Source organism: Falco punctatus (assembly GCF_963210335.1).
Source record: "Falco punctatus genome assembly, chromosome: 4".
In the NCBI taxonomy this organism is placed as follows: Eukaryota; Metazoa; Chordata; class Aves; order Falconiformes; family Falconidae; genus Falco; species Falco punctatus.
This window is the reverse complement of record NC_137583.1, coordinates 99,271,797-99,295,243: the sequence shown is the minus strand read 5'-3', so window position 1 is coordinate 99,295,243 and position 23,447 is coordinate 99,271,797. Positions and strand designations below refer to the sequence as shown.

The window sequence follows — 23,447 nt, the reverse complement described above, 5'->3', positions numbered from 1 at the left end:
AGTCCGATTCCACTCTGAAAACAAAAGCACATCTTCTGTGGTACCTAGCTGCTCCCTGAAGCACTTCGCTGTTGTAAATTTTAGCCACTAGTGCCTTCAACCAGCCTTTTTTCAATTCTCTGTGAAGAGATGTTTTATTTACAGAAACAGGAGGTCTAGTTAATACAGAGCTCTAACAATTCAACAGTACTAGAAATCCCTAGAGTTCAAAATCTACCCCTAATATGAAACTTAATGCATACCAGTATTTTCAGATTTTTGCATTCAGAGATGTTTTGGAATGATCACTCTGTGATCCTTAAAATTATCGTTGCTAATCGCTTTTCCTCTCCTTCAGCAAAAGGACAGTCTTCTCTCCTCCAAATATCAAAACCAAACTCCACTCAAATTCCCAAATGCGTAACTGAAACAGTCCTAACACAATTCTACAAGTACCCCTGGTTCGGTGTTTTTCATTTAGTAACTCATGTTTCTTCTTCTAGAAAGTTAGGAAATTACTCACTGAACAAACAGAACACATTGCATCACCATTTGTCATAAAACATCATGACTTCAGTAAATTAAGCCGCAGAAAGCTAGCATAAGGTATCACACAGGACAACCATGAAATTGGTCCAAAAAATAGCCAAGGACAGGAAATAGTAAGTGACAGAATAAAACCAAAATACTACAGACAGATGTAAGGCTAGATAAGCACATGAAAAACACTGAGGACATTCACACCAGCCATCTTGAATTCCTAAGACTCTAGCAATATGCATGACAGAGAGCTGCTCTTGGAAAGCAAAACAGACATTTCTTTATTATGAAGACATCTTTCATACTGTATTTTAAGAGAACCTGTAGCTACAAGAAAAAGATACAATGATGATATATTATTTTAACTGTCTGCACTAGCAAACCTAAAGTTTGAAGTAGTATCACTTCCAAGGCACTTAACTTAGGAAATGTACTGAGCACAGCACCACATACATTTTAATAAGCCATGCACTCTGCAAAAATTACCAGTTTCCATTTGCTTTACCAGTCTGGAAAATACTCACCTTGGCAAAGTTAAATGCAGGAGCAAAATGACTAATGAGCTTTTTTCAATCTCCCATTTTCTTACATCCTTAAGAGGCCTTTCATTTTCTGCTGAAAAATGAACAACTTGAAAGAAATACCCCATTGTTTCACAGAGTCTCTGAAGTTTTGGTGAGTAGTTCTGAAAGCAAATTTAAATAAATTTATTACTAAATCTGCATAACACTAAGGACCTATTACATAAATCTCAATTTCTTTTCTCTAGGCAGTTTCTTTCCCTGAAGTCCTCGACAGTACTTTCACTGAAATCGGCTACACCTAAATAAAGCTTTCAAAAAATATTAGACAAATTTCTGAATAAGTATCACAGTAGAAGCAAAGAACATACAAGTTAGCGTAAGTTTGTGAGGTACTCACTGTAACAAAGATGTCCACCTCTGGTTGAGTCTCATCAGTACTAATAATGAAACACCTTACTGTGTTACTCCACAGAGAGTGGGAAAACAGAGGAGTAACCTGTAATAAACTGGCAACAGCAGCATCCCAATCATCTGCCAATGAAAAAAAACGCCCAAAATGAAGCCTAGAGATCTTCACATCTGATTACGCTGCGTAACAGGTAAGTTATCACCTCTTAACATTACCAATACTGCATTTTACTTAAAATAGTAGTAACATCTTTACATACATCAACTATTTCAATTTTATAAATTTGAATGCAGAAAACCTGTATCATCTGATACTGTCATATAATTTGATAATGTGGCAAAAGACTAGTGTTAAATATATTCATATTATCATCACAATATTCCCTTTAAATAGGATTGATGAAACTTATCTACAAAAATCGAGCTGATAGTTGTAAAGTAAAAATATGCAGAAATAATTAAAATCGCTCATAATCAAACATTATTTTATTTCTTTCTCTAGATCTACATATATTTAAATTAGACCACACAAATAAACGACAGCAAAATATTATGGGAACTTCCTCTTCATAGAAAAGTCCATTGCTTTCTGTAGTACTGTATATCAATTCCCTATAGAAGCAATGAATGTTAAAACTTTCTTAGGTTCTTGGTTTTGTGGCTGGTTATTGTTTCAAGATAGGAATAGGTTCTCCTTTCAGTGCCACATGGGATGATGAAAGGCTTTGTGTATTAAGCTGGAGCCATCACAGAGCAGACCTTCCCCTCCCACTTTGCAGACACAGACTTTTTGAAGCACAGCCTGAAGGATTGAAGGAAAAAGGGAAAAACCTCCTGCAAAGTCAGCTATATGCAGGAGGAGTTCCAGGGCCAGGACAACAGTGAGGGAAACCAGAGCATGGGAAGATAATTTACAACAGACCATTTGGGAAAAACGTTCAAAAGCAACAATTATTGACAAGAAAAATATCTAACACTGATTCACATAACAGTGCATACATCCTAGCCTTGCAATCAGATTTCCATAAATGGCGCCCTAAGCAGAGTCAAAATCCATGAAAAACCAATGAAAAACCCAGGGATATAGTTTATTTTAACATGAATGTATCATTCATACTCAGGAAGTAAAGAATTTGAATACAAAATGGAAAAAGGAATCCCAGCAGATACTGAAAGAGAGATCACCATCTTCCTTAGCCCACATAAGTAACAATTTATTATTCAGTTTACTCACAATGAAGCACCATTCACTGCTGTTTGCTAAAATCACTGCTGCACATACCACAGTCACCAAATATATTAAACACAACTTAGCATGTGCAGTTCCTTCTATTTTTACAAAGAATTCCAAATAATCCTTCTAATAACCCAAGAACAGACCGAAAAGGAACTAAGAAAGAACAGAATTACTTAAGAATGGATAGAAAAATTACACAGACACCTATCATCCCAGCAAAAAAACCTTATTACTTACCCCTGTTTATATTTGCAAATGGTCCCTCAACATCTATGGAGCTATGAGCAAATTCAGGCCCTCTGAAAGACTGCTGAAGTTGCATCATACTACCCATGGATGGTTCACTTCCCAAAGCTCCTCCATTCCAGTATTCAGATTGTGCCCCAGCAGCTAAGAATTGGAAAACAAAAAAAAAAAACCCCTCGTAATTGTCACTGAACAAGGTAAATTGTCAGTCTTAAATACTCTAGCTGAAACTTACTAGCACAGGCCACCGACCATCATTTTTACTCATTCAGCAGCTTTGCTCACACTTTTGTGTGCTTTACACACAAGCAATCTAAATGGGTGCTTATCCCAAGTTAATGAGAAGCCAAGCTGCTAAAGGATGAGGTTATTTGCTAGTATTTGTTGGTATACAGATTGCTCGCATCTATTGGGTTCAAATGCTGAATTGCATTACAGATCAGAAAAACAGTTCACAGTATTGCTTCAGTCATTTGTGCACCTCACAAAACTGACAACTTTTGTTCAGGAATGTCCCAGCACTAAAAAAGCGTAAAGAGGCTGTAGGTCAGGACTGAAATACATTCTCTGTGCCACATGAAAGAGCTTTCATGGTATCTCTTCACAATATGCTTGGATTACACTTCTGCCAATCAATAGAATAGAACATTCAAGACACTAAATAAATACTCCATGGAGAAAACCAGGACATTGAAAAAGACAGAAAAAAAGTAAGAAAGGAGGTATGAATTCAAAAATTAATTTAACACAAAAGAAAAAAGATAAAATACATTAAAGAAAAGACTATCTGCACCACTAAAATTCACCAAATGCATAATTACTATGCAAAAAGATGACCACTGGATTTTGAAACATTACTACTTTTAAAGACTGCATATTTATACTCCCGCCAAGATGTGACAGTCAATATATCTCAATAAGCAAAACAAAGGTTAAGCAACAGCACTCGCAGTTTTTCCTCAGCAACCCTTCATGGTGCAAGAAGCAATGGTGGCCATCCTTAAGAGCGTTAAGGTGCGAACTGCTACAATTATTGCTCTATTTTGACTGATACAAAGTCAGCGGACTGATCACATACCTATCTGAATTCTTAGGATGTTATCAAATACCTCTTCCAGCATACAGAAGGTTTTGCCTTTTATGTCATTAAGTTTGCTAGGGCTTCCCTTTGAAAAATTCTTCAATGACTCTCTGGTCAGTTCATTTTTGGTAGATATCTAACTGCTATTCTGAAAAGTACAGCAGCTGAGACTAGCACACCTCATCATCCAAGACAGCAAGTCTACCTAAGATTCCCTCTAGTTTCAGTTGTCCTTTTTGGATCCTTTGGAACATGATCTCTTATATCTAGTATGAGAAAACTCAAAAAAAGACTAGAAAACTCAGAATTGTTCATGGAACAATTTAAAAAAAAACGTTCAAGTCACTGTGTCTAGACAGTGCTCTATTTTCTTCATCTATCCATTCATACAACTAGAAATGTGGAGTTCCCACAATCTACACCAAGTTTGTAAAGTCAGCTGCTTTTACTCTTTATGTTGCTATTCACCTGAATTAACTAACTTTTTTCAAAAGAAGAGGATTTTTCTCGTGCTTTACTAATCAGAGTTCAGTCATGTTCCAGCACAACACGTTGGGGATGAAATTCTCACCCGTAACATCTGTACAATTATCATCAGAATCAGACTCTTCAGGATCAAACACTTGGATTCCTTGGGCCTGGAGTCTCTGAAGTTTTGCTTCCAGCTCTCGTTTGGCCCTCAGTAAGTCCTGGATCTCATTTTCTTTAGTTTCTCTAAAAATCTATCAGCGGGAAGGGGAAGAAGAAAAAAAAAAAAAAAAAAGAAAAAAAACACCAACAAACCATAAATCTTTCAAAATTCAGTATCAGTTCCTGAATTCATGTTATCTGCTTTCAATTGGAAAAATAAGTTTCTAGCATTCATTTAGCAGGCAAAGGCATGAAAACGAGAACAAGAAGCCATAAGTAGCCTATAATTGAGCAGGAAAACATAATTTATAATTATCTATATTTAAAATTTTACCATTTTATACCTCAACGTAATGTTTTGAAAGTTAGAAGTCTGCATTAGTATGGGAAGTTCATTAAAAATGGCAAGTAACTTTCTTCACCTTTTAAAGTTTATCTTCTAAAATCACACTATATGGTATAAACTCTTTCAAAGATTCCCTTTTATTCTTCCAAGAATTTTTCTACACTTACATATAATCTCGTATTTACTTTTTATTGTTGCAGAAATTAAAATTTCCTAAGATAGAAAGAGATCAAACATCTCCCGTTGTCTTGTTTGTAAAATATCACCATCATGGTGGGAAGAAAACACAACCACAAGAAGAGAGGAAATCTTCTTTGAGTCCCATTTTCTTAAATAAGGTCAAAACCAACTCTCTTTTTATGTATTTGCCAAACATTAACACCTGTTGCAATTCAAGACATCAAGAATCTGAAAACAGTGCAAACCCAGGATCTATTGCCCTGTTTTGGGTGGCAGAAACCTGCATCAAGGGAAAAGTGGAAGCATCAGCTTGGCCTTTCAAGTCATCCCTCCAGAAAGTGCAAAGGCTTTTGTCTTTAACTAGCCATCATATTTTAGTAGCCAAAAGAGATGCACCAATACACACCTTTCTTTAATATAAGCTAGAAGTGTTAAACATTCTAATGCTATATGTAAAATCAGAAATAGTGGAACTCTGCTCATACATTCCTTCAGTATGTATCAGTTTGCAGCCCGTGTTTTCTTGTCACTCCCAAATATGAAGATACTCCTGTGTTCAAATAATGCAGGAATTTATGATGCATCACTGCACATTCTCCTTTTAATATTTAAAAAGATATTTTCTATTTTTTCCTCACAGTTTTACAGATAGGTTTTGGTAGGATCATCTTAAACGGAATAGGCAGCTACAGCTACCATACTGTGCCCCCCCCCACCACCTTTTTTTTTTTTTTTTTTGAGGAGGAGAGGTCTGCATGAAAGCTATGAAAGCTACTGGAGAAAAGTTCACTGGGGCAATGTGACCAAGTGACATCACTCTTCTTTTTGGTCAATTTCCCAGGAAAAGAAAAGTCAATCCATACCTTGAATTGCCTTTTGACCTTGTCTCGATCATGTTCAAAAGTAGCAGCTCTTTCCATGGCTTGGTATTTAGCTTCTAATGCACTTTCTTTCTCTCTAAGTATTTTCTGGTAAGTTTTCTGAAGTGCCTGCAAATATTTAACATACCAATTTTCTGAGTGAAAGCAATCTTTGATCAATGGTTTTAGATTACTTCTTTGCCTGACTGCAACAGCGTTATCCCAGAACGCTACACCTCTCCTTGCTCGAGGGAAGACAGCCACGCACCATGTGGTCCCCATCCCCAGAGGCACACCTGAACATGCCCCTACAGCTCACCAGGACTGTCCCCCCAACACCTTGCCTTCCTTGGGAAGGAAAAGCCATCATATCCACCACCTCCCTGCCACAGCTTTCCTGGGAAGCAGGCCGAGTCCTTTGCGGTTTCACGCGCAAGAGCCCTGCTGCGCTGCTCAGTCCCCTTGCCGGAGAGGGCGGCAGGCGCTACCTGCAGCTCAGCGCGCAGCCGCTTGTTCTCCCTGTCCAGTTTAGCCTCCTTCTTCACCATGGAGGCCACCTCGTTGTTCTTGCTGACGCGGAAGATCTCGTACTCCTTCTTCAGGCGCTCGTACTCCGCCACGCACTCCAGCTCCTGCACCGAGGCCGTCGATTTGAAGCTGGCACCGATGAGGCCGCCGGGCCGTGAGGCCCCAACGCGTCGCAGGGAGCCGCGCAGCAGCCGAGCTTTGGGCTTCACCTCCACCGGGATCTCGCAGGCCTCGCCGCCGCCACCGTACGTGTCCTCGATCACCTCCCCGACCCCGCCCGCCGGGCTCACCAGCGACGACGCCGTCCCCATGGCCGGGGAACGCCGCTGCCGCGCCCACCGCCGGGTGAGGCTTTAACGCCGAACGAGGGAGCCACCCCCTCCGGCAGGCCCTGGCGGCGGGGACATGCCTGAGGCGCCGGGTTCCCAGAGGCGGCAGCTCCCCGCCTCCCCCCGGCCAACGCCTCTCACCGCTGCCCCGGCCCGGCCGAGCCAGGGGGCCCTCCGAGCCCACGGGCCACGGGCCGCTCCTTGCGGCAGCCGGACAAGGAAGGGAAAGCGGGAGGCCCCGCGGGCCGCCTCCCTCCCTCTCCCCCTCCCGCCCCGTCCCGTCCCACGGCGGCTCCCGTTCGGGGAGCGCTGCTGGAGCAGCCCGGGAGGGGGCGCGCGAAGGCCGGGGAAAGGCGGGGCCTGGCGGCGCCGGGGGACGGGAGTCTGCACCTCTGAGGAAAAGCGAGAGCTTTGTGGGGTTTTGCTTTTCAAACCAGGAGCTAACGTGAGGGCAGGGCAAGCCCTCCCATTTCTCGGCCTCTGCTGCCGGGCCGAGCAGCGTCCAACAAAAAAGTGGCCATTTTCTCTTCAGAGAGGAGGGCCCGACCGGGTCCACCCGCCGTTCCGAAGCCACCGGGCTGCTCCGCACCCCGGACTGGCCTGCACGTTCACAACGCCCGGTTCTCCTCAGCCAAACAGGGACGCACAGGTTGTGCCACAAGCTTTTGTGAGGTAGAGACCTTGTGGGGGAAATCTCTCACCACCCTGAAATGGTGACATTTGAGACCAGCTGGCACACTCTTGAAGAAGAACTGAGAAGAGACAGTAGCGGGTCCACCCAGAAGTAAGTGCTGGGTAATGGCTCCCTGTGCTACCCATACTCAGTGCCTCAGGGCCTCGTCTGAAACATGTGAATTCTCTGTTTGAAGACCTTTCCTTTCAGGAATAAGGCAGTCATAGATTAGCTGTCCCTTAAATTATCTTAATGCAATTTCCCTCTCTGCCCCTTCAAAAAAAAGGTGTGGTTCCTTCACTCATCTTGGTGATTTCAGAGGAGCAGATCCCCAAGACTGAGGAGAACATCTGTTTGTTCCCAAATCTCAGAACCTGCCCTACTATTGGCATGAATAACAAAAATGTTGCTACTTTAAAGCAGATTTTGCCTCACGTGTGCCACGTTTGTTGCCATGACCAAGGGAGTCATCTGCTTTTAAGGCTGGGGGGGAGTTTTAGAAATGTCTTTCAAATGGTATGTCCCTGAATTGCAAAATCTCTTGGAGGGGAGAATTACTTTTGTGTACAACAGAGAAAAAGTGTTGGTTTATTTCCCAGAGTAAAAACTGGGTTTGGGAAATATGTGCTGTTTGCCCTAATTTACCCCTTTGTTTTAATGAAAAAAAAAAAAAAGGAAAGGTAATTTCTTGTCTGAATATCATTTATGGTTATGTTGGTGATCTATTCTGGTTAAACCCCTTTTCAGTGAAAAAGACAGATGCAGAATATGTGACAATTGTGGGAAGAGGAAGGATGCTACTGTGTTTTCCCTAATATTGACTATAATATAGCCTGCACAATATTAGGTGATATGGCAAATAAGCCTGTAATTCTGTAACAAAGCAAGGCTCTTGATTTTTTCATTCACATGTTGGTATCAGGCTGTTTCTCCACTTCACTGTTGTTTGGACTCTGGGAATAATTAAAAATATGTTCATGCTGGTGCTTCAGCTGAATTGTTCTCATATTCTGAGTTCATGAAAGTCAAAATCTCCAAGCTTCAAGCCTAGAATAGAAAGTGTAGTATTGTAGAGCTCCTGGATTCCCTCTAATAGTCCACTTGAAATTAACAAATAGATTGGAAGAACTGTAAATACTGTTTCTCTAATGTTGCTTTTGGGTGCATTACAGAATTTTTATGGATAGTGGAGACCATATTCACACAACCCTTTCTAAACAGAAAAATTACACTACTTTCCTGTTGCTTCATGGATTGGTTTTCCTTATGTTTAGGGATTAGATTAGCTTGCTTCAACATCTAATTTGTAAACTAAACAAAGATTGCTTTAAATCTCCAACTAGGACAATTCAGAAAGAAATCCAACTGTTCATTGCCCAGATGTTGGAAACAATTCTCAGAGTATTTGAGGATGAGCTGTCTTAACTTTCAAAAATGAATCGACCCAGAAAATTAATTGCTGGAGAAAATATATTATCAAGTTCTTTAAAAACTGCTTTCTCATGTTATGTTACTTTTTTAAGCTTCAGTTAGGGCAGCCCAATCCTTAGTCCATTGAGGACATTAATGCTGGGTGAATTGTGCCGTAAATACAGTGCAGGGAATACATTTGGGATACTTGAGCAGCTTCATGTTTAACATTGTTATTATTTACCTAATTTAAAAAGGTTATTAAGACAATCTCTGTGTGAGATTCGGTGGCTTAACCCTCGTCAGCAACTAAGCACCCACCAGTTGCTCAGTCAGTATCCCAGCCCAGCGGGATGGGGAAGAGAGTTGGAAAAGCAAAAGTGAGAAAACCTTGTGGGTCAAAATAGTGACAGTTTAACTAGTGAAGGAAAGAGAGAAAAGAAAAAAAGAACTCAAACAACAAGTGATGCAGAGGTGGTCACTCACAACCTCCTACCAGCAGACCAATGCCCAGCTAATCTCTGGGAAACAGCTACTTTGGAGAGACCACCCCAAGTTTTATTGCTGAGCATCATGTTATATGGCATGGAATATGCCTTTGCCCAGTTTGGATCATTTGTCCTGGCTGTGTCCCCGGCCAGCTTTTTCCTACCCTCAGCCTATTTGCTCGTGGGCAGAGTGAGAAGCAGAGAGCACCTTGACGCTGTGCAAGCACTGCTCTGCAGTAGCTAAAACACATGTGTTAGCAACACTGGTTTAGTCACAAATCTAAAACAAAGCACTGTACAGGCTGGTATGAAGAAAATCAGCTCTATCTCACCAGACGCAGTACAGATGTATTTGTCAGATGAGGACCTGTACTTTGTAAAGCTCCTTCCTGACTTCAGCTGTAACAGAACCAGACTGCTTTCCATCCCTGAATCCACATAATGAGGAGTACAGTACATTGGCTGATCCTCTTAACAAATTTATTCTTCTACCTACACCTTCAGGGTCAGTATACAATCTAACTCCTGATCCATCATGGAACAACTGCTCTGCCAATGTTTTCCTCCTACGGAGACTATGGGGTTTTTTTTGTTGTATGTATTACTTAGAAGCCCATGGACCTTTGTGTTTTATGGCATAGACAATTTTGTGCAAACATTCTAAATACTTTATTTGCTGATACTTAAAATCTGCTGGGCTACAGTTTAAAAACATCTACGTGGCATCTGTAGGGGTATTGCTTTTGTCTGTGATATATCCACTATATTACTACATGATTTATTGTTGAGGTTTCTTTCTCTTTATTTCATTTTAGGAGTTGGTGGTGATTGTTGACAAACAAAATTATGGATCTAAGGATCTGTCCCACAGAGAAAAGTACAGCTGTGGGAAATGGCCCTCTGAAAGAAGGTTGGTTTTTTACAAGGATTATTATGGTTCAGCTCAAAGTTAGCAGATGTTCATTTTATAAAATAATATGTCTGGTACGCTATTGCCTCTGTATTCCTGTAGAATTTAGTGTACAAGGTCAGAATGCAGCAAGATCAGAGGAAGCTGAGGAAGATTTGAAAGTGATAGTTGCCACAGATTGACTACCCATTAAAAACAAGAGTTGCTGTGGTTAGAATGAATGTTGATAATGACCTGAAAGCAGAAGATGCTTTGAATGAAAGGCAGCTGACCAAAATTCTACACATCCTTTTTGTTAACTCAGATGCTGGAGTGACAGGGCTATATACCACAGACATAAGCAAAGTCTGTTAGAAGCCCTTCATAAATCACTATTAAATTGTTTGTGCCTGCACTGAATCAAGTTGATAATTCTTTATGATCTCCATTATTCAAAAATATCTGTGTCTGATGGAGCATGATTAAGAGAGTTATATTGAAGACACGCAATGAAAAAATGTAGTATGGTAATTTTTAAAAGATTCACTTTGTCCTGGATTATATATGATTCTACTTCCCTCTTTTTAGTGATGATGAAGACTTTGCTCTAAGATGTTGCTTGTTGTTGGGCTGGTTTTTATTAACTTGTTGGCTTTCCTCCGTACTCTACCCTGTGCAGGAATAAGCCAAATGACTGATCTACTTATTCGGCTTCTTTCTTTTATATAGCATGAGGCCTGATGTACAGCACAGTGAAGTCAGGGGGAATTTTTCAATAGAGATGATCTGTGTTGTATATGGTACTCTAGTTGTTCCATAAAAGCCTGAAACTGCCAGATCTTAGCTCAGAGCATGATAACTGTTGTCTCTGCCCTGTTGCAGCACCTGCATTTTGTTCATCTGCATGAAAGGCATCTGCCTCTGTCCTCTGAGACCTTCACGCTAAGTGGCAGCAGTTCCATGATTCACCAGCCACTATGACTAGTGTATAGGGTTCTGGAGCTGTGTGCAGCCGAGGGAATGTCATCTAGATGGTGGGGAGGCAGAGGTTGTCCTCCCTTTTTCATGTGACCCAGCATGGCTGGGGCTATATCCATCATTATGACTGGCTTATGCCTTGCACAGTCTTTCTATGACCTGACATGAAATTGCAGAACTGGGGTTGGACTAATTTGAGGTATATTGTGAGTACAGGAGACAGAGTAACTAAGAAACTGATTCATCATTAACTCAACAGGTTAGAAGTTTACATTCCTAACCATGACTTTGTTATAAACTTAAGCTTTATAAGTAGAACTGTACAGCTGTAATCTGAAGAAACGTGCTGAAAATCCCACCTAAAGTCTTAAGATAATTTATTTCTATTGACACATTTATGAGAGTATCTAATGCATCTGATTTTTCTTTTCAAGCTAAAAAGAATACAACATATACGTGGGTAGTTGCAAAACAATTCAAACAGCAAAATGTTTAACAAATTCAACTTCAGGGCATGGCTCTAAGTTCAAATAGCTATTGAACTTTGCTGTGTTTCACTCAGTAACTTTACTACAGTCATCAAGCTGAGATCATCAGCTTCTTTCAAGAATCCATTTGGTGAGAGACCTGAAAATTACCCGGAGCAGAGATGATGAAAATCATAATGAAGGAAGGAATGTCTACTTTTAAATGCCCCCATAACTTTACATGTCATAGTTCTTTGCCACTAGAGGACAGCAAGACCTCATGAAAATGGGGTTGTGTGAGGAGGTGGGAGAAAAGGAGAGTAATTGCATACACAAGAGTTAAGAAAGTATTAGTTCAGAAGTTACATGCTTCTAGCTATAATCAAGCTTTTAAAAGAATTGAGACAGTTTTGGAAGATGTTTCAAGACAAAATACAGAGGAGACAGATAAATAAACCCTAAAGTTTTAGTGTACTGGTTTGCCTGTCACTCATAGTGTAATTTGAAAAGCATAACACTAACTGGTTTCGAGAACCATATACTCCTTCCATTAAATTCATAGATACTTTTTGTATTGGTTTCAGTAAGAATAGGGCTTTTCTTTGCAATCTTCAATAACTGGTAGGTGTTCTGATTTTTTATGAAAGAATTAGATGCCCTTATGCAGGAAGGTTTTTGCAGTCTGTTATTTAGAATGGAAATAATAGTCTGGAATCTTCTGCCTCCACACCTGTCTATTACTTTAATTTTGTTTATGTTTGTAACTTGTAATGCAAGGATGCATTAAATGTTTCAACATAAGCTATAGGAAATGGTTTCAGAACAACACAATTCATAATCAGAACCAAACTTTTCACCTTCATGGCCTCAGTGTGTCAGACAAGATAAACTTTAATCTTTACAGCAAGTCACTTGGTAACATTTCTGCATTCAAAGTTTGAAACAAGCTTTGAAGTGACCTTAGTTTGTCAGAAGCCTGAATTGAGTTTTAACTGAGAATTCCACAATGAGTTATAATCCTAGCAAGAAGAGGGTTCTTGAACATCCGTTTTATTATCACTGAACTGAGAAGGACATCTCAGATTTTGCAGTCTCAAGGTCATTTGATTCCAGGCGAATTGGATTAATACTGTGTGTGTTCACAATGCTGAACAACAACTAATCTTGCTCACCAGAAAAGTGGGGTGAAAGGGAAATGTCCAACAAGCAGTTGTTGTTGCTGTGCTCTTTATTGGTTCAGCCTAGAGCTACAAAACTACAGTGGTGCGTAAGAAGGGATGAATATAGAAGAAATAGTCTGAAGATTGCACCTAATAATTTTTAAGATCACTTAAGAGTACTCTTTACAAAACCTTCCTGTGCTAGTGGGAGTGTGAAATTCAACAGGACCTGAGTGAAATTTCCAGAATATTTTCATGTTGTATTGTGCACACCCAGAACACCTGCCTTCTTGGCAGAGCCAAGTGTCCCAATAGCTTATCCTGATCTGGATATGCAAATTAGGCATCCTAAATCTGAACAAAATTTTCTTCAAAAACAGATGGTGGAAATGGACCCAATCCAAATGGTTGATACCTGAGTGGGTTCACTGGCTTCTTTAGCCTACAGCAATTAGATCCTGCATGTTTTGTTTCTCGGAAGGGTGCCCTGACCAGGAGGCTGTAGGGAGGGCTGGGCTCAGACCTTCTGCAACTGTCTGGGGAGAACTAGTATGTCATTCAGTAGGAAGTGCATGGATTATGGGACCAGAGAGAAAGAACTATAAGGATCATGATTCTTTAATTCAGTGATTAGGACACCTCCTCTCTTACAACAAGCTAAAAATAAAAGTCTTCTGTCTCCAGATGTACTCAGCCATACACAGATGAGGTTGAAATGAACTCTTGCTTCAGAGAGGCACCTGAGATCTCAAGGGTGATCAGTTATAAAACATAGCCATTTTCATCATTCCTTTGGGTAGCTGTCATCTTTGTTATTCAGTATTCTGCCTGTGAGGGTCAAGTGTGACCCTCCCCCTGTAGTGCCTAGAGAAGTCAGACATTTAAAGTAATGGATTGATTGCATCATCAGGACAAGAGGCTTAAGAGTTTGCTGTGACAATACTATAAGATGCCATATTTGCCTCTTTCTAGAATAACCTTTATTCAACTATGCAAATGGCTGCATTTCACTAATATATCAATTTAGCAATGTCCTTAATCGTGTCAGTATTTACTTTGATATTAAATCGCTTCCTGCCATTTTTTCTTGTGGTTGGTGTCATTCTCTTATTTTCATGCAGAAGTAGTTTTGCTTTTAGGGGGTATAAAGGCAGTCACATAGATTGTTTTCTGACTTGATCAAATGCAGAAGAAATTATGTTCATATCCTGTGAGATGAAGGTTGTTCAGAAATGCCCATGTTGCTAGTCTAGCAGTAGAAGTCCCAACAGGGGCACGGCAGATAGGATGTTGAATCCCAGCGTTAAGAAGGTAAATACTAGAAAGCTTCTCGGGAGTTCTTAGCATGTACCTTTGAAACTCTGATTTGAGCTCTGAATAGATCCCTATAGAGGCTTAGATGCTCTGATCTCCTACCTTCCAGAGGAAGGTCCTTTTCATCCAGCTGAAAATGTAAGGTTTTCGTTGATCCCTCCAGTTTTAGTTGTGTAACTAGAAGTGCTCACTGTTGAGGAGTGCTGCTGTATTATATTATTTGTCCTGCTAAACAGTATATCGTTTGAAGAAATGAATCTGGGTAGTGTAGAAATTGCTGAAATAAATGAAGAATCTTAGGTATTTTCCATGTAAATCATGTTATTAGAAAGAGCATGTAGTTACTTCTCTGCTGCATTAATTCTGCATGTATGAGCTGAATCTGACAACCACGTGATGTAGAATTTTATCTTTAAACCATTCATGTGGCATATTTGTGGAGTCAGTTTATATAGTTTCCAAAAAACCTTCTTGGGCTATTGGGCTGGCAGGTTTTTTTAGCACTTCATTGTTTATTGTGCTTAAATTCTATATATGAGATGTGTATTGAAACCAAATGATGTTTCTCTTTTTATAACTGCAGCAAATTCTGAATGTCTTGAGGCTATAATTGACTGGCACACAGAGAGATTAGATAACCATTGCGTAACAGGAATAGCTGGAGAACAGTGGAGCTGCATATACTCCTTTAAACATGTAACTTAAAAAGTGTGACTCGAATAAAGAAAGGCTTTGTGGTCAGATATATATTAAATTAAGTTACAGCTTATTTAAATGCACCAAAGCTATGTTGTGCCATTGCTGAGATTAGACCAATGGGCTATAATATGGGAGAAGGTCTACTTAATTTTTCTCTGAAACATGTAAGGTGTGCCATTACAGTAACTCTTCTGGGAGTACTTTAGATTGAAGGTGTAAAGGTCTGTGATTGCATTCCAGGTTCATGCCACAACTCATCTTACTTCAGGAGTTTTGTAGCAATGAACTGTGACTAGAGAGAATGGGAGGAAGGAAAAAAAAACTTGTCTGTAGTGCATACAGCAGAGATGTGCACTTGTGAAGTGTTTTGTGGTGTGTTCATTGCTACTTTAAGTCTCCACATTTGGAGTGGCTTCAGTTTATGAATTGCAAAAACCAGAGCATGTTCTTTATTGTATACGAAATGTGGTTGTGATCTTGTGACCTTCTGGAAGTTTGGAACTGGGGAGTATCTCCATGGTGTCAAGTGGTATAAGTTCTTACTGGGTAGGTCTGGCTGGTTGTTGTATAGTGACACATGCTGAGGATTGCCCACTGTGCACATGCTAATCAGCTCCACTGTGCCTGTGCACTGAATTTGTTGTTGTAGAAAGTGTCAAATCAACATGCATCTGTTGTACAGATTATCGGTTTTGGGCCCCTCACTACAAGAAAGATAGTGAGGTGCTGAAGCGCATCCAAAGAGCAATGCAGCTGGTGGACGGTCTAGAGCACAAGTCTTATGAGGAGCAGCTGAGGGAATGGGAGTTGTCTGGAGAAAAGGAGGCTGAAGGGAGACCTCATGGCTCTCTACAGCTACCTGAAAGGAGGTTGTAGGCAGGTGGGTGTTGGTGTCTTCTCCCAAGCAACAAGCAATAGTATGAGAGGAAATGGCTTCAAGTTGCACCAGGGGAGTTTTAGATTGGGTATTTCTGCACTGAAAGAGTTGTCAAGCACTGGAACAGGCTGCCCAGGGAAGTGGTGGAGTCACCATCCCTGGAGGTGTTTAAAAGACTGTAGACAAGGCACTTAGGGACATGGTTTAGTAGTAGACTTGGCAGTATTAGGTTTACGGTTGGACTTGAGGAACTTAAAGGTCTTTTCCAAACGAAATGATTCTATGATTCCATCTGCTCAAATGCAGTGGATCTGATCCATATGAGATATACTGGATTTACGGAACATGCACTACAAGCTGCAGTGTGTCCATAGTACTTGTGTCTGGGAAACATGACAGCTCCGTTTGTACACAGCAATTCTACTTGTGTGTGCCCTGTATCTGGAGCCACAGCTTCTCTGCAGTACACACAGAGGCATTTCACAACTGCATAAGATACTAGAAGTAGACGTTACTGAAAATGTCTTGAAGACTTCAAAAGAAGGGACATAATGCATAATCATTACTTGATTTCTGAAAAGTTGTTTGCCATGCTGTCCTTTTCATTCTACAGACTTCATTTTTGCTCCTTTCCAGGCTTCATTCCCATCCCATTCCACCTTTCAGCATCTTTCAGTGCATGCCAAAGGAATAGTAAGAGAACCAGATAGCATTAGCAGGGCTCTTCACTCCTTCTGCTCAAGCAGAAGCATTTCAACAGCCAGCCATTTCTCTGCATTAATTTAGGTGTTGCTCCACACCATAAATCTGACTGCTGTCTGCTTCATCCCCTTAGCTCCTAATTCAGTCTTCTGTCTATTTTTTGTTTAAAAAAAAAAAAAACACAAATGAAAACTGTGCTGTGTGAAGAGACATCACATATGGTAAAGGAAGAGGAAAAAGCTTGGGGTCAACAGATGAAGGAAGATGTCTTCTGGCAATGGGAAAACTGGTTTCTCATTATTTTCTCTGTGGTAGGAAGCAGATCACAGATGCTACAAATCACTTGGAAAAGAATGCAAAGTGCTTGGTGTGAGGTACAATCTTTAATACCTGCTGGTATCTCAAGTACATTAGAAACCTGTCTTTGCAATCACAAGCGCTAAACTTCTTGTATAAAGCTTCTGCTCCACACAAAGAAAGCAAGCTGCAATGAGAAGAGCAACCTAACTCCCCAGAGCAGTTTCAAACAACAACAAAGCAGGCAAAGTCTTTTCTACTTTTTTAAAATACCTTTTATATTGCCTTCAACAGGCAAATATGCCATAAACACTTTTTTCAATGTATTTTTAAACAGCAAATTGACACTTTATTCTTAAACAATATAAATAAAGCCACAAAATGCATAGCTCAGACCTGTCAAAAAACATACTGCCTTTAAATGAGAAGAAACATTTCACACTGCATGTTGAAAACAATTTTATTAGAATTCTGTCTGGCAATGAGACTAGTCTTGGAAACAGTAACCCTACCTAGCTTTCCATTGTTAAATGTCAGAGCTGGGCTTATGTTCACAATGGAACTAAATGATTAACAGCACCAATTGAATGACCTTTATTGAGTAAACAATTTGTTGCAGTCTCTGGTGAAGCCTTTTCATTGACATGACTTTAGATTAGGTGATATGTTAGAATAAACACTACTGATATCTAACAGTAAAGGAAACATTCAAAATATTACTTTATTTCCCCATCCTCCCTAAAGTCTGTCACTTCATTCTCATGCATCTGCTAAAGCAAAGCCCAAGGCTACTTCAAACATTCAGCGTTTCCTTTGAAAATTAATCCTCATGGAAGAGAAATTAAAAGTAAGGGCAATGCCTGTTCTTCCTGCTGCACTTGTGTATACAGATGATAGACTAACTGTAGTTTCTAGGTTAAGGGCCAGTTTGTGTCTGGAGCTCAGGCAGCAATGAGCTGTGCTTTTCCTTTGCAATACCTGAACAGCTTGCAAATGAACTGGGCACAAGTGAAGTACCTCTGCTTTGGGGTATAATGACAGGGCTTCCTCAGTGCATCAGGAGCACTGAGGAGAGCGTTCATATCTAGTAAGCAGCAAAGTCAGGTGCTTGGTTTCAGAAACAAATCTCTCCAAATTCCTTCTCTTGGCAATGTGGCAATGCTTTATGGGAATTGCATTCCAGGGTTCTCTGCAGGATGTGCTAAGGAAATGAGGCTGTCTCTCTGTCGTCCTCCTGTTGCAGTTTAGGGCAATGGCATTAACACAGAGTAGCTTGCTATCCTGGAGAGGATGCTGCAGTGTTTGAATTCATCTTTTCAAAGGCCAACATGTCTTTGGTCAGCCTGCAACATAGAATGGTGTTTAAATGGTATGGTTTGTTTTTCTGAGCACAGGCAATTGTATGTTCTATATGAAGTGTCTCCTTAGGCACAAAGCGCTTTCAGAAGGGTGTGAAAGCAGAATATCAGCCTAAGAATGCAGCTCACAGACAAATGATGACAGCACAGATGGGATTCAGTGCCTGAAGCCCACAGGGAATGAACAGCAGAACTGAGTATGCTTTTTCTTCGATGATGTTTGGGTAGAGACTATGTGCTTGGTAGCAGGTTCTGATTTTGTATTTCAGAGCAGTCATGTGAATTTTGATGAGGTTCAAGGAGCTACCTATTTAGTTATCACACCTTAGGGAAATTTTCTTATGCTAAATGTTCAGGTTGCTCTCTTATAGCATGTTTCTATTGTTATCATGGGAGAAGAATTGGAGTCTTTTTTTGTCTGTTATTTAAAACAAACTGGTGAAAAATGGGTGTAGTAAGCAATCATGTCTGTGCTAAAAAGTTCCCCTCTCCAATTCTGTGCTAATGGATGGGGAATTTACTTATATCCATGACAAATTCAACAGAGAAAGTACTCAGCCCTTGTGTGTGGTAAATAAATTATTTCTTTGTCAACTTGAAACCTATCAGTAAGTTTATTAGGTAAAGATAATAGGTTTAGACATGTTCATGCTTCTGATATTAATCTAGCTGTTTAACTTCTTTTATAAGTTTGATCTTCATTAGCTGTCACATGCATAATTTATAATCTGGTTTTTCAAATAATAGAATTCTGTATATTGGGTCCTATCTATCTTCCTTTTTAGTTTTGCTACAGAAAAATAAAGAATGAAGAGGATCAAATCATATTAATGTATAAAGTTATGCATAGTGAGTGACTGAAAAAGCAGTATATATCCCCTGCAGACCAGTAACATCACTGTGGGACTCCAGCTCTGTAGACAGGACATGATATTGTTTGACTGATTTTTCCAGTTAGTGATGCATATATACTTGGTTACCAGAGACATCTAACATTTGTCTAAAATAAACTGTGCAAGAATTGGTAAATTTGGCAGGATGCTTGTCAGTGTTCAAGGTCATGTGGCTGGGTGACCTGCTAGAGCTCTCAAGAGGACAAAAGGATGGTAAGAGTAGGAGGCTGCAGTGGAGCAAAGGTGGAAGTGGGAGCCTGCCCCAAGGCAACGCGTTTGGATATAAGTGAGGAGGTGAAAAGTGGGTATTAACAGAGCTTCATACAGCTACATTCCCATATGGTTAAGCAGCTGTGTGCTTGTTGTTCTCAAAACCACATTTTCCTATTACAGCTCAGAGCTGATTTGTTCAGAGATGCGCTCCAGGATGTAGCAAAGTAGAGGAGTGCCTTGCTTTCTACTTGGGTTGTGATATTTTAATTAAATACCAGGTAAAATATTAAAAAATCTTCTAGGTGACTTAGAAGTCTAACTATCTTTTTAATCAGATTTCTTAGAACAATGTTGAATACCCATATCTAATGTGTACCCATATCTTCACTTTAAAGAATCCTTGTGTTTGTTAGGAAAGATAGAAAATGAGAAATATTATTGTTACACTCTTCCTTTGAATCAGTGCAGCTGGCTTGTGAAGCTGAATAGCAAGTGGTAGTATTGGCAGAAAAGAGTAGGAAATGAACTAAAAGTGTCAAGGAGAAACCAAAGCAGAAAGACATTAAGTACCCTGAAGAATTATTTTTCTTAGTACATGATTCTCTCCTAGACTCATAACACCACCACTGAGCAGACTATTGTATTCTTCATTTTTGTATCTTAGAAGTCTACATAATTTACACTACTCAAACTGCAGAACCTTACCTTTGAAACCTTCAGCAGTCTGTTGTAAATACATATTTGTATTGTAAATACATATTTTGCTTTTGATGAAAGAAATAATTTATGTGTGTGTGTTACTTGGTTTTGTTTTATTCTTTCTGTTCAGTCATTGTTTTATTTTGCTATAATGCTTTATCTAAGCATTTTAAAATAATACATTTTAAATAGATTTGAACTTGAAACATGGAATAAATTTGGAAGATGGTAAAATTTTAAATGCAGTTCAGAGATGTTTGCTGACACATGTCTTTACTGGGTGATAGAATATACTGGGTAATGAAGTTATAAAGAATTATGAGGTTATGTAATATTTGGATTTGAGCTGCTCTTCCAGGGTTTTGGTCCTGAGATAAAATACATGCACTTTGGATGTAGTTTCAACAGCTCTTTTTTTCCTCCATTTTTAACTAGTACCAACATTAATGAAATATCTGGGTACACGTGTAGGTAAAAATCGCTCATCCATGTTTTTTCTGCAAAGCTGGTACAGTTAGAAATGCTGGCAATCCACAGCCTTCACTTTTTAGGCCTTCCTGTCTTTATGCAGGAGTAATTCCTGGAGATCTAAATTATCCCGAAATCTGTGAGGAGAAATCCAAACCTGAACAGTACTAGAAATTACATCTTGCCTTGGAATGTGACAAGGACTTTCTTCTGTTGATATTTCCACTTTTGCAGAGGAAAAGGACAGTCTGGATGTAAATATCTCTTCTACATATTGTGGGGGAGGGATGAAAATTAAAGTATAGATTCACACATGGCACCATTTTCATCACAATTCGAAATTTTTAGGAAACCACATACTTTTATTTATCCACTTCTTTCAAGAAAAACTTTGTTAACGTACTTGAATTATTATAAAAATAATAGCTGAATATCCATTTTACTTACTCATGTTTTGACTCAAAAATCCTGATGTTTGTGGAAAAATGTTATACTGCATCATGTTTCTAAATCTACTATTCATATAGCTGTATAGATTATATCCAAAAGGAGAAGGTAAATCTTAAAGAAGCAACTCCTAAATCTTCCACTAAGATATGTACTTACTTTGCAAATAAATGTGTGTTTCATAACAAAGTGGATTAAAGAAAAATAAAAGCTACTTGTGAAGAACTTTTTGCAAAAATATCAAAAGACACTAGAAATTTCACTGAATATAATAAAAGATGTAACAAAGAGAAATGCTTTTCTTTGAAAACAGAAGTAAAAAATCGCTCCTATAAAAATCTTCAAAAAGAAAAAGTAGGATTACTTCAATTACACAGTTCACATCATAAACTTTCTAAAGAAAGTGTAATCCTGTGTTAATGCAGCTTCTTTAACTTGACAGTACAAGATTTTGTTTGAACCCCAAAACCTCTTCTGGAGTTTTAATACCTCCCTGAATAAGCTCAGAAAAAAAAGGGAGGTTCTGCAAAGAAGACTTTGCACCAGTTATTTTAAGCCTTCCAAAAGGAGCTTTTGCAAGTTTTATACATCAGGTTTTTTGTGTTTGCAAAAGCCCAGACTTGTGAATGTATCTTTCTTTCTCATAACCTTGAGCATGTATGCTTATAAATGTCTTTTAGAGTGACTGATGATAAACTTGGACCCTGTTCAGGAACAGATATACATCAGAACTACATTTCCTAGGATGTTAGATTCTGCATCACTCAAAATTTTTCAATCAGCATTAGATTTCTTTTAACAACTTAATTTCATTCAACCACAAATTTGGGGCTAGATTCAAGGATTGTGCTGTAATACCTAGAAGATTTTTTTTTTTTTTAATCTCAATGTCAGATTACATGATTGTAAATTCTTTTCAGATCTTGAAATCTTTCATTGTTCTCTGCATGGACAATGGATCTTGAAAAAGAAGGAGGGGATTGGGGAGATAGCATGGGTGTGGAAGTTAGAAACCACTAAATGAAGGCGGAAGACAGAATGGCACGAGAGGAGAAAAGTATAAAATAAATGAGATAAAGGAGGACATAGATGAGAATGCAGTTTCAGAAAGCCAGAAGAATGTATCTGACACCACAAAAGCAAGAACAAGGGGCAATGCTGATTGAAGAAGAATTTGCTACATTGCACATTTTCATCAGAACCAAGTTATGCATTTAGGTGGCCAAGCCTTCAGCTTCTCAGGTGCACTGGTTCTATCCAATGTAGTTGGATTAGTTCCATCTTTCTTTTGCCTGGTACTGATCAAAAGACAGAAAAACAAAGAAATTTCTGAGGGCCAACAGGCTATGAAATGCATTTTGAATAATGCAGCTACTTCTACAATGCAAAATGAAATTTATTGGCTTAGTTACTATGCCAAGTATCTATAAATAAGTCTTGTCATTAGATAAAAAAACAGCTGTATATTTCATATGATTTATTTTGCTTTGTCTGATGGCAAACACTGCCACATCATACACATCATACTGCCACAGTGATATCTGTAATAGGATTTCCAGCTGATATAAAATGTCATTATTCCACTGACTTAAATGTCTCAGTTTAAGTTGGGGGTTTGGCCAAAGGCAGATGGTGCCAAGAAAAGGAACAGTAGTGTAGGGCGGGGAGAGAGTGGTGAGTAATCTTGTTTTTACAAACACTTACTTGATTTCTGAGTGAAAATATTCTGAAATGATAGATGCACACTCCCATCTTACTGAGTAGCTCATTTCCTGTTATGTACGCTGACTACAGAGTCCTGTAAAGGACTGCATTCCTTAATTGCACACCTTCATTCTACTGAGGGAAAAATCTTTCAGATGTGGAGGTTTTTTGCTTTATGTCAATGAATGGCAATGAATTTAGTTGTCCAGTGAATCAGAAAAACAATCTGCTGAATTGTTCTGTAGTATTAATAACTTCACAATGGCAACAAAATAGTTCAATTACTGTTTCCTTCCTATATTAATAGAGATATATTAATTAAATAGAGATATATTATTTGAACTCCTGGTTTTGTATCCATATCAGCTCCTGATTTTTCCCAGTTTCCTGTATATTGGAATCTGGAGTTTCTATGATTTCTAGGTAATACTGAAAGGCTATTTGATAATTTGGGTAGCAGTTGGTTATGAATTTCTCCAGACATTTCTGAGTTTTGAATCAAATTCACTTGGTACAGGATGAACAATCACTGATCATCACAGCCACTCTCCATCATCTTTGAAAGGTCATGGAGAATAGGAGAGGTGCCTGAGGACAGGAGAAAAGCCAATGTCACTCCAGTCTTCAAAAAGGGCAAGAAGGAGGGCCCAGGATACTACAGGCTGGTCAGCCTCACCTCCATCCCTGGAAAGGTGATGGAACAGCTCATCCTGGGAGTCATCTCAAAGCATGTGGAGGAAAAGAAGGTTATCAGGAACAGTCAACATGGATTCACCAAGGGGAAATCATGCCTGACCAACCTGTAGCGAATGACTGGCTGGGT

The 23,447-nt window shown here is 39.4% G+C and overlaps 2 protein-coding genes across 6 annotated transcripts in view; one reads left to right on the top strand and one right to left on the bottom strand.

Annotated features, from left to right (window-relative positions):
• Positions 1–7,109, bottom strand: part of NPHP3 (nephrocystin 3) — a 29,486-nt gene extending 22,377 nt beyond the window's left edge. For 3 of the 5 annotated variants that reach the window (XR_013928074.1, XR_013928075.1, XM_080387173.1), the window contains exons 1-6: positions 6,520–7,109; positions 6,035–6,160; positions 4,587–4,737; positions 2,926–3,078; positions 1,441–1,574; positions 1,044–1,204 (exon numbers count right to left, since the gene is read on the bottom strand). Coding sequence is in view for 3 of the 5 variants with exons in the window: in XM_080387173.1 (XP_080243299.1) it covers positions 1,044–1,204; positions 1,441–1,574; positions 2,926–3,078; positions 4,587–4,737; positions 6,035–6,160; positions 6,520–6,870 (1,076 nt within the window). In the remaining 2 variants the exon portion in view is untranslated. The remainder of the gene's footprint in view (positions 1–1,043; positions 1,205–1,440; positions 1,575–2,925; positions 3,079–4,586; positions 4,738–6,034; positions 6,161–6,519) is intronic. The other 2 variants (XM_080387171.1, XM_080387172.1) reach the window with 2 other exon arrangements.
• A 428-nt stretch (positions 7,110–7,537) lies between these two features.
• The window catches only part of TMEM108 (transmembrane protein 108), a 253,085-nt gene continuing 237,175 nt past the window's right edge, over positions 7,538–23,447 (top strand). Inside the window, exons 1-2 of the mRNA XM_080387264.1 lie at positions 7,538–7,672; positions 10,275–10,369. The gene's annotated coding sequence lies outside the window, so the exon portion shown is untranslated. The remainder of the gene's footprint in view (positions 7,673–10,274; positions 10,370–23,447) is intronic.